Here is a 13,434-nt window from a genome sequence, read left to right as displayed (position 1 = left end):
GAGATTTTAAAACCATCGTCGTTGACACTCACATTTACGTGTTTGAAGTTTTCCCACCATCATATTTGCCAAAACACAAGCAAAGTTGTATTCAGCCGGAATTATCCTTCAAGTTTGTGCGTGCGAGACAGTCATGCTTTACTTTGCCCTTTTCCTCGTCTCTCTTTCTCTCAGGGCAGGAGTTGACTTTAACTGAATCTGCTGTATGTCAACAGAACAATGTACATACAGTGGATATTGTTGAATTTATTTTAAAAGCACTTTTTTCTAGAAGCACTTTTGGTTAGTACTCGGTGTTTAAAATGCCACCATATTACTCCCTTCTCTAAGAGGTGGGAATGTTTTGACGTGGACGAGTGACTCATGTAGATAATTAAGACAAATGTTTTCTTTTCCTTCAATGCTTTCTGCCAAAGTGTGTCTTCCCACCAGTCCTCAACTGGGTTTCATATTAGTGGAGTTCTTTTGCAGTGGTCTTACAGATTTATCTAAAGTAGTCTGTGTTTGATCCGGAGTTATCAGCGGTGGGATATTCCTCTTGGATGGCAGTGCTGTGATCTGTTCTGTACTTTTTGAGCTGTGTGAAGTGGAAGTGTACAGAGAGTTTAGTTTAGCACACTTTGAAGTCAGGGTTAGAAAAGAATGGGGGCTGTTTTCCGTCTGGATCGTGTACATTGTCAGAAAATATTGTCCCCGTCTTTTGTCAAACATTAGCACTGCATTTGACCCTCACCTTTGTTTCTGTCATCCTGAGAGTGTAGTGTGTGTTCAGTTCAGCTACGGGTACAGTGAGATTCAGTCATTTTTAAGAGCGCTGCAGTATGTGAAGTGTCAGTACTCCCCTTCTCCTTATGAGGCGCCTGTGTATAAATCATTAAAGTAGGGAAATCCTCAGTACATAAAAGATACCAGAAGATTTATTTAATTATTTCATCCACATTAAAATAACTAAAAACTGGACACTTGTATCTTTAGATAATCTTTAAACTATAAGCACACATTTGTATTTAGTGTCTTGTTATTATGCTGTTCTGCAGGAAATAAGAAGTAAATGAATATTAGTGAAATAAAAACTCTAGACACCAGAAACAAGCGCTAGACTCTCGGGAGAACGGGTGAATGTCATGCAGTGCACCCTGGGAAATGATTATTCTGCGCCATAATGAACTGGACAGAGTACTGACAGCTCGTAAGAAGTGCTGGCCCACTTCAAGCTCCGTAGACCTGGATCGAACCGTGTTGAGTCCAGAATTTGTAACTGAGAGAAAATGAGTTATTAATTCTTCCCATTGTCGGTCACTTCTATCTTTTTGTTTTTTGTTTCTCCTCCATCCTACAGCGTGTTACATCCGTGTCTGTGCAGTGGTGTGAAAGACAGCAGTGTTGTAAAATGCCCTTCTTTTTTCTTTTTTGTAAAGTGGACTGATGCTGGTGGACTTGTTTTATTTTCACTTAGAAAGTAACGTGTCTGTTAACTGTTGTGTCAACTTAGCCGGTGCATTCAGATATGAAGCCAATAAATGTCTGACCAAAAAAACACAAACCAAGCCCGAGTCTGTGATTGTCTCGCTGAGCGGCCGGACTTGCTCTTTAACGTATGTTTACCTTGAGGGCAGGTGAGCTGCAGGATTATGTTCCTGGCTGTGTTGTCTCAGCGCACACACACACATGTGAAACACAAACCTACCTGTCACATACTGTAGATACTCGGTGTGCTGCAGGCACAGATGAAGCTTATGTATGTGAAAGAGAAGAGGGGAGGAGCTGAAAGCCCAGTCATTTACTTATCATATTTTCACTAACTGCACAGCCTGGATTCCTGTCTCTGTCTATATATCACTGCACGAATGTGCTGGTTGTTTTCATTCCTCGGACTAAGATGCACCATGTATGTCATCACATTCCTCTGTAGTTTACCAAGAATACTGACAGTGAACACACCTGCTGCTGCTCTGCCTTCCCCTGCTTATGCTGCTACTTCTATCACTTCCCAATCCCAGAGTGGGGACACCTACACCTGCTTACACATTCACATTATGGGGACTTGTCTTCCTTGTGGGGACAAAAAGCAAGTCCCCATAACGTAAATCACTACATTTTAAGGTGAAGATATGTTTTAAGGTTAGGGTCAGGGTTAGGATTAGGCCAGTAGTAATTGTGGTTAAGGTTAGAGTAAATCTCTAGGAAATGAATGTAGAATAGAATAGAATGAGAATAGAATAGTCAATGCAATGTCCCCTCAAGTCATGAATGTCCAATGTGTGTGTGTGTGTGCGTGCATATGTGTGTGTGTGTGTGGAAAAGGGGAAGAAGGAGGAGGAGGAGGAGTTGTGATCTGTACTTAAATGGGTTGTGGAGAAACCTGCCTGTCCGCTCAGAGCTGGGAGAGGAGGAGCCAATGGGTGTGGGACTCCAGACAAAGGAGACACATACACACTGACACTGGATCACTGCAGCTAAAAAGGGGAGTCAGACAGCTGGAGGGCTTCACTTCCAGCACAGGACACGATCTTCAGCTTCTTCTGTGTGTGGAAAAGTTGTCGTCGGGAGGAAAAAGGGGAGGTTGTGTTGTGTTTGTGAGCTTGTGTGGATCCATTTGTGAGCTGAGAGAAGTTTGTGTTGGCACTGTTGTGGCCGTGTGGTGTGCTGCCTGCAGAGTGTAGACGTGTGTGTGTGTGTGTGTGTGTGTGTGCGGGAGTGAGAGAATGTTTGGGATGGAAAAGTGGGACTGGCACGACCTGCAGCTGTGGTCTTAGCTTTACGCCATGGGGGGTTGCCATAGTTACCCCTCAGCTACAGAGGCAGGCAGCAAGAGTCATCCGTCTGACATCAGCAAGGGAAAACTGTAAGTTCAGTCTTCATTCTCTCTTTCCATGTTTCAGTTTCCTGTCTGAAAAACAAAGTGTTTTTTTCCCCCCGTTTGCTTTTCTGTCTTCCTGTGTCTGAAAGAACAAAAAGTAACTTCTAAAAGGAAACTGCAGTGACATCTGTGGATGAAACATGACCAGAAAACTGGCCACACATGGTTTACCGAGGAATGTCCTCCAGATAACATGGTGTGTTACATATTTGATGGCATCAGTGAAGGTGGATTCCTCCAACACACACACACACACACACACACTGAGAAGTATTTAGAACAGAGACAAGTGTGTCAACATGCTTGATCTGAGTTGCTATGCAAATGTTTGCTGTGGGATGAATGTTCAGGGAGTCAGCTGGAGCCGAGTGTTTGCCTCGCCCTCACAGCAGAGGTAAAGTGTAAACACATGGCTGAGAGTGGGAGAGCAGGGTCACAGAGGAGCGTGTTTACACACCAACACAACATCACAAGTAGCCCCAGGCTTTAATGTGTGTGTGTGTGTGTGTGTTTGCACGCTGACAACTAGAAGCCAGTAGGTGGTAACTGAGTTACTCGCACTGAGGAGGAGCACGACAGGATGTTAACAAAAGAAGTTCCTGTGGACGCTGGAGAAGTTCATCATGGTTTGGATTTGGACGACTGTACCTTTTACACAGTTAATGTTTACATTCCCCTCGCTCTGCTCTTCCTCCTTCTCTTCCTCCTCTGACCTTTTACTCTGGACAAAGACCTGCTGTTGTTGGGACAGTTTAAGTCCTTCTCCATGTCCTGTCCTGTCATCACACACACACATACACACACATAACACACCAAAGGGTGAGTGGAACCTCACAGAGAGCTTCAGTGTGTGTTTCCCCCTTATCACAGCAAGCAAGGTCACACTGAGTAAACTCCGAAACAGCTGCTTTGTGCATGTGTGTGTGTGTGTGTCTAAAAACAGCTGCACTATTTGAATACACTTTAAAATATTCTCTTCAATCCCAAAGAAAATATCTCTGTGTCAAACGTGGCTGCCGCGTTTTGCATAAAGTCAAATTGCACTGGCGTGTTTGACTTTCCAGTGCACACTGGCTTTGCAAACATGATTCATTATGAACAAACAAGTCCCCAAACTGCCAACTCTGTCAGTGATTACAGAGACAGTACTCACAGAACACTTTCCTTAATTACTAAAGTCAAAAGAAAGAATGTTTAACTTAAAAGATACATGATCGACTTAATACTTCAGTGAAAATTAGAATAGAGTTCTAGAGCACACACAATAGGAGGCTTTAGTAAATAGGAATAGTTCAAGAGTTTTTTGTTGTGATGTGAACAGGGACAGCGGAGGAAAGGTGTTATAGCCGTGTAAAAGAACCCCCAAGTGGAAAAAAAACAACCTGTATGATTTAATTTGAATATTTTGAGGGGTTAGTCATGTGTTTTCTGAATCTATTATTATGTATTATATTTTTAACCATTATATTTTACACACAGTTTAACTGCTCCAAATCAAGTGTAAATGTTACTGATATTTTTCAGTTGGGTCTTCAGAACTGCTCTGCCCTCACCATGTTCTGCTCGTCCCCCCCACACACACACACACACACACACACACACACACACACACACACACATGTCACACAAGTCCGATTTCAAAACACGTGAACTGTGCCTTTAACAGTGCACACAGATCCTGGTTCAGTTTTATTCAAACATGTCACTGCTGACATTCCCTCCCTGTGTAGGTTAGAATCAAACATTTTACTTTACAGTTCAGTAACAAGATGCTAATAGTTTGGTTATAGTATTGAAATAATGTTGTAGTTGGGAATATAATGAAATTATGACATTATTTACTTTTTACCATGTTATTTTTTATTTTTATTTTTAATTTTGCTTCATTATCCAGTATATCAGAAACATAGACTTCTGTTGTTTCAGAAACAAAAAGTGCAGAAGGTTTAGATTTGTTTTTTATGTCTTAGGAAAATACAATGAAATTTCATTATGAAGTGTTCAGTTTGTCTCAGTTTGTTTTTGTTGTTTTTTCATTTCATTGTGACTTGCTGTATTTTTGTGTGTGTGTCTTTTACGTCCATGTGAGCTGACACTTGAAACATCTAACCACTCAATCACATGTCCATACAAATATCCAGGCAATAGCTAATTGTTAATAAGTAATACCTTCACATGAAAATGAATAACAATCACCATATCATAAACCTGACATTGTTTCTCCCTCATGTCCCACACATGTTGTTCATTGTTATTACCAAGCTATTACATGACCATAGTGTCACTGTACTGCAATATGAAGTGTTAACTAAGTAAAGTAGGGCCACTGTTTTCAGAATATAAGGAATATTAAAGTACAGATGTTTGTATGTTAAAAGTAAAACGTCATCAAAAGAAGGAGAGAAGCGTACTCGGTTACTTCCACCTCTGTGAAACACTTCTACAAAGTCATATCAGGTCCTTTGTGATGACCACTGCAGCAGTGACTTCATGAATGACTCTGAATCAACTGTCCAGACAGAGCTGCAGTCTCAGCAGCGTCCGCGTGTGTGTGTGTGTGTGTGTGTGTGTGATGAGATGGTTGTAAAAGGTGTTATCTCCCAGCTGCAGCAGCAGTAATTAATCCACTGACCTATTGATTGTTCTACACAGTCATATTTTTCGGTCCCCGCTTCATTAACTCTGCACTCTCCTCCCAAGGGGAATTAATAACAACAATCTGGAGGAGCGTCCGTATCTGCAGGAGCAGTACGTGTGCCAAAGAATCACACAGACACACATGTCCACCCTCACTACACTGCCTCCGGGTGTCGACAAGACCGAGTGGCTGGCCAGCAACAGTGAGTAGATCCTAGTTAATCCACTGTTTCCTCTGAAGACAGACGTGTTCAATGTGTCCTTTCCCTTCATTTCTCTTCAGCGGTGGCATTTTTTAAGCATGTGAACCTGTTCTCGAGCGCACTGTCGGAATTCTGCACTCCCTCCACCTGTCCAACTGCATGTGGACCAGGCAACATGTGAGTTCATTCATTCATTCATTCGTTGTTGACCGCTTTATGTTCCAATCCCAGCTGACATGGGGTGAAAGGGCGGGGTCACATCCTGGACAGGACGCCAGTCCATCACAGGGGCAACACACACACACACAGACACACAGCCACTGGGAGAACATGCACACTTCACACACTTCACACAGAGAGACTGTAGGTCAGACCAGGTTACAAACCCAGGTCTTTATAATGCAAGGCAACAGTGCTAGCCACTAATCCCCCATGTGACCCAACATGTGTGTTATTGAAGAGTGTACAGTACTGTGCAAAAGTGAAGTGATGTGACTTAAAACTGCTCTTATATATTAGCGAGCTGTCAGTGAGTTGAACTCATGCAGCATGTGTATGTGATGCTCAAGCATGTCTTGAATAAACCTGGCGTAATAGACGTTTTTTACAGCAGATATTTATTTCAATGAAATAGTAGGACAAACACAGGATTTACCAGTAACAACAATATTTTTTGTTTTTTTTTAAACAACAAAAAACTGCATACATATTTTCTGGATGTGTTCCAGTAAAGTGAAATATAAATAATGATCCTCTGTTGTCGTTAAAGCATTGCTGAAACAACAAATCTAATGGTGGCCTAAGACTTCTGCACAATACTGTATATGACAACAATAGGGGAAACTAGAAAGTGCACTAAACACTAAAATCAGGATCTGCATCAACTGTCACCTGCTATAGATATCAGATATCAACAAAGACTTATATAATAATATATATATAATAATATATATATATTATATATATCATATATATATATATTATATATAGAGGGAGAGAGATTTATGTCTATTTGTATTTAAAAAAACAAAAAAATGATAAAAAGTATGATATGAGGTTTTATTTAATTTACTAAATCTCCTGATGATTTGCTTTCCTATTGAAGTTCTGATATCACATGTTCCAAAAACATTGCATTTACAACAATTGATTGTCTTTAAAAACACATGGAGAAAAATTGGGAAACACTCCTAAAGACTATATATTTTTAAATGAACTGAACACCAGTGTGAGTGAACACCAGTGTGAGTGACCGCTGGTATTGTCCAGTAGGAGCCTGGTTGCAGGTGATCCCTCTCCCTCTGTTTGTAAGACCCCATCATAGCAGCAGCCAAATGGTGATCCTGGAGGCGTCAGAACAGGAGAACAAGTATCTCACTGGTTGCCACACCCTCCAATAAAGTTGCATTAAAGTCTATTAAGTGGCTTTTCCTTAGATACAGACAAACAAACAGCAGCATGTTTATAACCTCGTTGGCTCTCTGGGTGAAACGTGTCCTCCAGAAGTACAAAAAGTATCATTTATGGATTAGATTAGATTAGATTAGATTAGATTAGATTAGATTATATTAGATGAGATTGATCTGGGGTGTTCAGAGACAATTGACAAATATAAGAAGTACTTTTAATGGTAAAAGGATATAGAATAGGCAATAAAAAAATGAGACCAACATCCCACATTTCATTAGAAATGATGAAAGTGCTCGAACTTGTTTTGATATATTTGAAATGATGTCTCTTCTTTCTGCCTTGTGCATGTGTGTAGTTACTGTATTCTTTGCATAGACACTTCAAATACTCATATGCTAATAATACTTGTATTGTGCAGGAAAATATGATATAATATCATACTATAAATGCATGTGTCCACCACATTTTGCAGACATTCTCATGTTTAGTTGATCCTGATGTGATCCAGTAATAACACAGTCTTTGAGCAGATTTAGCTACCACTGTTTTTTTAAAGTGAATGAATGAATGAATGACCCTATGTGTGTTGCTGTCATTGTCAGGATTTACATGTGGACTGACGACCACGGCAGGAAGCTAAAGTGCTCTGCTCCGCTTTACTTCGACTACGCCATGTCTTACATTCAGGACCTGCTCACTGATGAAGATGTGTTCCCCACAAAAACAGGTACATGAATGTGTGACCTCCACCTGGACGTCCTCACTCATCTCAGATCTTAACACTCTCAATCTGTGCTGAACGCGTTCCAAGATCTGATCATGAAAACTGCACTGGGAGGTGCTTTGAGGACTCATGTGTCGCTGATAGTGAGGCCACATCCCAACAAAGTCAATGAGGGACAAAGAAATTTTTTGTGTCTAAACATAATTAGACTCATTAAAAACCATCATTTTGTACCTTATATTTGCATATAATATACTTAACGCTATCTCCGTGAGAGATTAGATCACTGAGGTCAGATGTTCGAAAAGTGGATAAATGATAAACATGATGAAGCTTCATCATCTCTCCCCTCTTTCCCAGGTTCAGTGTTTCCTACAGGCTTCTTCTTCCTGGCCCAGAAAGTGTTTTTGCTGTTGTTCAGGACCCTGGCTCACATTTACTGGTCTCACTACAGAGAGACGGTGGCTCTGGGGCTGCAGGGCCATCTCAACACACTCTTCACACACCTCACATCCTTCTGTCGGCAGCACACGCTGCTGGAGCCTGAGGACATTGAGCCAATGCTGGACCTCATCAACGCTCTGGGACAGCAAGACTGAACCTGGACATGCATTTTAATCACACACACATATTCACGTAAATCGCATTTATAAAAGTGTAATGTCTCTCTCTCTCCACTCGGGGCCAAACTCTTGTTTGTAATTCAGAGCAGAAAGGCCTGTGTGGCTGTTGTTGTAAATAGTCATTGTGATACTGTGTGAAACATAAATATTGCATGTATGTGTATTTTAAAAATATTGGTGCATTATTATATTTTGATAAGGTCAAGATCTTCAAGGTCGTTTATATATGTCTCACAGAAAACACAACATCTCCTGGTGTCTTTTCACAGACAATTATGAACAACGGTTGCTTTTTAAAATAATCCCACACGCCTGAATTGGTTTGTGGAGCGACGTGAGCGACAGCGACATTGACATTGTTGTAACTGAATCTGTATCTTCTCATGTATGATTCTGTAATAAACATACAGTATATGACAGACCCGTTCTCTGAATACGGTCAACTCAAAATCACATGTCATGCTTTTTTCTTTGCAATGATTCACAAATGAGAGCACACACAGAGAGGTAACGACAGATGCTTCACTATATCACTAAGTCTACTTGGAGTCATTCTGTTCAAGTAAAAGTACAGATCGTAAAGTTATCACTCAGTTTTCTGTCCTAGCAGACTTGACAGACGGCTAACGTAGAGGATAAAAAAAAGTTTTCGGCTTGAAGGTTGTGGGTTCTATGCTAGTCTACATGTGGATGTGTCTTTGGGCTGTGTCGGCAGCATGTGAATGATATTTCTTTTACAAAATAAAGGTGTTCATTTTGCCGTATAACGATATGTCATTCACAAAAGAAACATATTCTTGATGCAAAATGAATCTATATATATCAAAAACAAAGATTTAAGTGGCGGGCCATCTGTAATCAATGGAAGGGCTGCATGTGGCCACTGGGCCGCGTGTTTGAGACCTCTGATCTAGACTGTTGTGTAAAATTATGTGGTGCACTCACACACTCTCACACTCGGGGTATAAATGTGACTTTATTACATGTCATTAACTTTGTTCTTTCTCTCCCAAGTTTCTCTCTCTCTCTCTCTCTCTCTCTCTCTCTCTCTCTCTGTGTGTCCTCATCTCACAGGCTGCAGGATCCAGATCCAGTGATTATCATTAACAAGTAGTATTGTCATTGTCATTATTATTATTATGCATTTAAATGAGTATACTACTAATTTACAGACATGTCTGTAAATCCTAATATAATTTTAAATTGGTAAAAGCATGTAAATATTTAAAACATAAAGACATAAAAAATCTATTACAGATTTAAAAAAAATCTACTCATTTATAGAAACATGAGAAAACAAAATTAGTAATTTCTGAGAATCATTCTGTTTTGAAGTTCCCAGCACACAGCGTCACAGTGATCCAGTGATAAGGGTTTGTGTGTTTATGACTACAGGGAAAACAAGAACCTCAAACAGTTCGTTCAGAACACTTTTTTTTCTTCACAAACATGAGAGCAAATGTTGCCAAGAACACTGGACTCTGGATGTTGCTCACTAGTTAACTAGTTAGCTGGTTAATAAGTTCCTAAATGATGGGAAGTGCAGTTGTGAAAATATCAAGGTCTAACACAACATAATCACACAAGTATTCAGTTATTACAAGATACACCCATCGCTGTATAAACGGCCGCAACGGCAAAACCAGCAACAAGTGGGCCCAGCGCAAACTCGTTATAACGAGATAACATCGTATCTCGAAATAACGTAATAGTTTCTCTCGTTATAACGTGATAGTTTCTCTCGTTATAACGTGATAGTTTCTCGTTATAACCTAATACTGAGCACCCCACTTTTTTTATAAACCATACACTTTGTATTTGAATTAGGGTTGTTTGATCACTGTAAATGGTGATAACACATTCACTGCTTTTGTTGTTTTCGGCCAATCAGCTGCTCTTCACAGAGGAAACATATGGCTAGTTAATATACAGCTGCTGCTGCAGAGGCTCCTCACTGTTATTGTTGCTTCAGAAGCTGTGCCTGTGTTTTCCCTGTTGAATGAAGATGGACAAGGAAAAACACATTGCAGAAGAACTAAATCGTGGCTGTTCTTCTCAATGAACACCGATCTCTCTTCTGCTGTGGTCCCGGACTTTATGCTGATGTGCTGAATTTCTCCAGAGTTTATACCAAACAGATGGATTATTTAGCAGCCAACGGAGACTGGCAGTGACATGAGAATAACCGTATTTACTGCAACTGCACTGCAAACTGTTATTTCAAAACAAAAAGAAACAGCAACAACAACAGATGTAAGGACAAGAAATGATAACAGAATAAGCCACACACCCCTTCCTATATATTTTTCAAGTTATTTCATTTCAAATTTTAAGAGGTCATTATGTCCAGTTTTTTTATGTATTGTTCTGTGTAGCAGTGTAGCTTACAAAATAGTATCTGTGCTCCAGTTTCTGTGATGAGAAGTAGCACATACAGAGAGGTGTGGTTTCACTGACAGCTAGACCAGGAGGGGGTTGGGCTATGTAAATGTGATGATTCTGTCTCTTGGCTCCCAGAAGGTGTAAATCCTTCAGGCTAAACTTCTCCCTAAAGCAGTTTGAGGAGTGCCTACATTCAAATGGCCACATCTTCTTCACATATTTTCAGATTTTGGTTTAGACATTGATGGAAAGCTTAGAAATCACACCTTCAGAATCTGTAAATAACTCAAAATGTCCCTCAGCCCACTTGTTGCTGGTTTTGCCATGGCTGGGCACATATACAGTGTATGTGAAAATGAATGTAGGGGAAAATGGGGGAAATTTGAGAGCAGCATAACAGCTACATGCTGTTTCACCATTTGGTCTGAACTCTGGGCTCGACTATGTGACCTGAGCCAGTAGATCTCAGAGGCCTAACTCGGTTTTTATTCTTTTAATATGTCATTACAAAAAAAACCCTTCAAAACATGCACTTCATAGCGAGGCCGGCTCTACGCAGGGGCAAGAGGGGGCAGAGCCCCCTTAAATAAATGTATTGCCCCCTCAAATCGAAATTTTGGAATTTGAGAAAGCACATTTTAATATACTCACACAATTAATATACATTACAAGTTGCCAAAATAATATGCAGTGGCGGAAAAATCCGCCGAAAAAGGGACACACACGATACATCCCTCTCATCTCTCTGTCCCTCCGCTGTGCTTGTATTCACAGGCTGCGCAGCACAGACACACACACGCACACACACACACCTCAGCCCTCAGTAAACATCCAATCACTGTTGCAGTATGCAAATGAGCCAAGACGTAGCCTGACAGTTTGTGTCAGGTTTCAGCACGGCCACGGAGTGGGTTAGACTTTGAAGGAGCGCCATGTCCACTGCATGTGACAAACTGAAGACAAGTGACCTGTGTCTGACGGACCCCTACGTAAAGCCCCGCCCCAGGCTGTAGTTCTGTACTGTTTTTTTTTTTACATTACATGTCATTTATATAATCACAGCTGAGAGAAATTCGTTTTTTGAGCTGTTAAGTTGGCAAAAAAAAAAAGTTCTGCTGTATATCTGTTGTGTTTTATAAATTAGTTTGAGAAGATGTTTTATTATTATTCATAAGACTACCTTTCAGTTTTGTAAATATTGACTATAGTGTGTGAAGTCCTATTTTAGGTTAAAATTTGAGAATTAGGCCATCCAGTTAAGATAAATGTTATGTTGTTGGTTGATAAAATCTGGATGAAGGATGTTTTTATTTTATTTTATTTTATTCATTTATTTTATTTTTATTTTTCAGTTTCCCCCCCTGAGGGATTGCCACCGTATTGTGGTCAGGGAGGTTGCGTGCCTCAGTGACCTTAAGAGCTATACCAGCAGGAGCTTAGTCTTCAGGTGGGAAACCCAAGTTGGACAGGTCTGAAGGTAGAGGCCTGACAAAGTGCAATCCACTTCTTTAGGTTGGGGTTGGACACATAGACCCCTTTCAATGAAGAAAGCATTGTTACTATAAGCACAGACAAAACAAGTGCTGGAGCATGATGTGTACACATGATGCCCCCTTCACATTTCTGACTGCCCCCTCATATATGCCTGCCTAGAACCGGCCCTGCTTCATAGATTCTTTGGAGTCATTATCTGAGTACAAAAGGAAAATAAGAAATGTTCTTGGTGGCTAAAATATTCCTCCACTGGGCATAGATGTAAGTTTCCAGCTAATCCAGCAGGTGGTGCTGTTGTATAATAGAATAGTCAGTGAAGGCCTAGTTTAACCCAGAAAATGAATGACCAGGGGCCTCATGTACAAAGACTTGCATGGATTTCCTACTGAAACTTGGCGTATGCCGAAACCCAGAAACTGTTGTAGGCACAAATAAATTCAGACGTTTCTTTTGTACATCCCAATCAACGTGGAATCACATTTCCTCGAAATAGTGAAATCGACTGGATCAACTAATTAATGTACTCCAGTGATATAAGCAAATCAATAAATGCACTTGTGTACAAGTAAATTCTGTCCTTGCCTCTTTACATGCTTGAAATCCCATTCTACCGGGCCCCTATGGCTTCCAGGGGTGGGTTGAAGTTGACGGGTCCGGCATCCGGTTCCTCCAGTGGGGGGATGTTCTGCTCTTGGGCCGGCCGCAGCTCTGCGTACAACTCCAGTAACACTGGCCTTGGTAAACGATCGTTCCCTAAATACTCGCTCACGTCGGATTGCACCATTTGCATGGTCCTCTAATAATGCTAACGCTGCCATTGTTAATACCATTTTCTTGTGTTAATTGTGTGTCTCTGATCACTCTGATGACTAAATGTGGAAAAAGGACGCCACGTTTTTGTGCGTACGCAACCTTTGTACATGAGGCTCCAGGTGACGATATTGGTTAAAAACAAATCACTTAATTGAAGTTGCTGTTTATACAGATGGAACATTTTTGGCACTTAAGGTGCTAATAATGTAGTATATATGGAACATGCTAGATATTGTGTTTTTTTTATGTTAAGAATCGTGAAAATATATATATATATATATATATACG

At 40.6% G+C, this 13,434-nt stretch overlaps 1 protein-coding gene across 1 annotated transcript; it reads left to right on the top strand.

Annotated features, from left to right (window-relative positions):
* The first annotated feature begins 2,375 nt into the window (after nt 1–2,375).
* Nucleotides 2,376–8,907, top strand: LOC131469657 (MOB kinase activator 2). Its single transcript, XM_058644877.1, has 5 exons — nt 2,376–2,845; nt 5,561–5,700; nt 5,781–5,877; nt 7,713–7,837; nt 8,195–8,907. The coding sequence occupies exons 1-5, from the start codon at nt 2,766–2,768 to the stop codon at nt 8,431–8,433; spliced, it is 681 nt and encodes a 226-aa protein (XP_058500860.1). The 5' UTR covers nt 2,376–2,765; the 3' UTR covers nt 8,434–8,907.
* Nucleotides 8,908–13,434: the final 4,527 nt, after the last annotated feature.

The sequence above is a fragment of the Solea solea genome, chromosome 12 (assembly GCF_958295425.1).
Source record: "Solea solea chromosome 12, fSolSol10.1, whole genome shotgun sequence".
Lineage (NCBI taxonomy): Eukaryota > Metazoa > Chordata > Actinopteri > Pleuronectiformes > Soleidae > Solea > Solea solea.
This window is presented reverse-complemented; position numbering and strand designations above follow the sequence as displayed.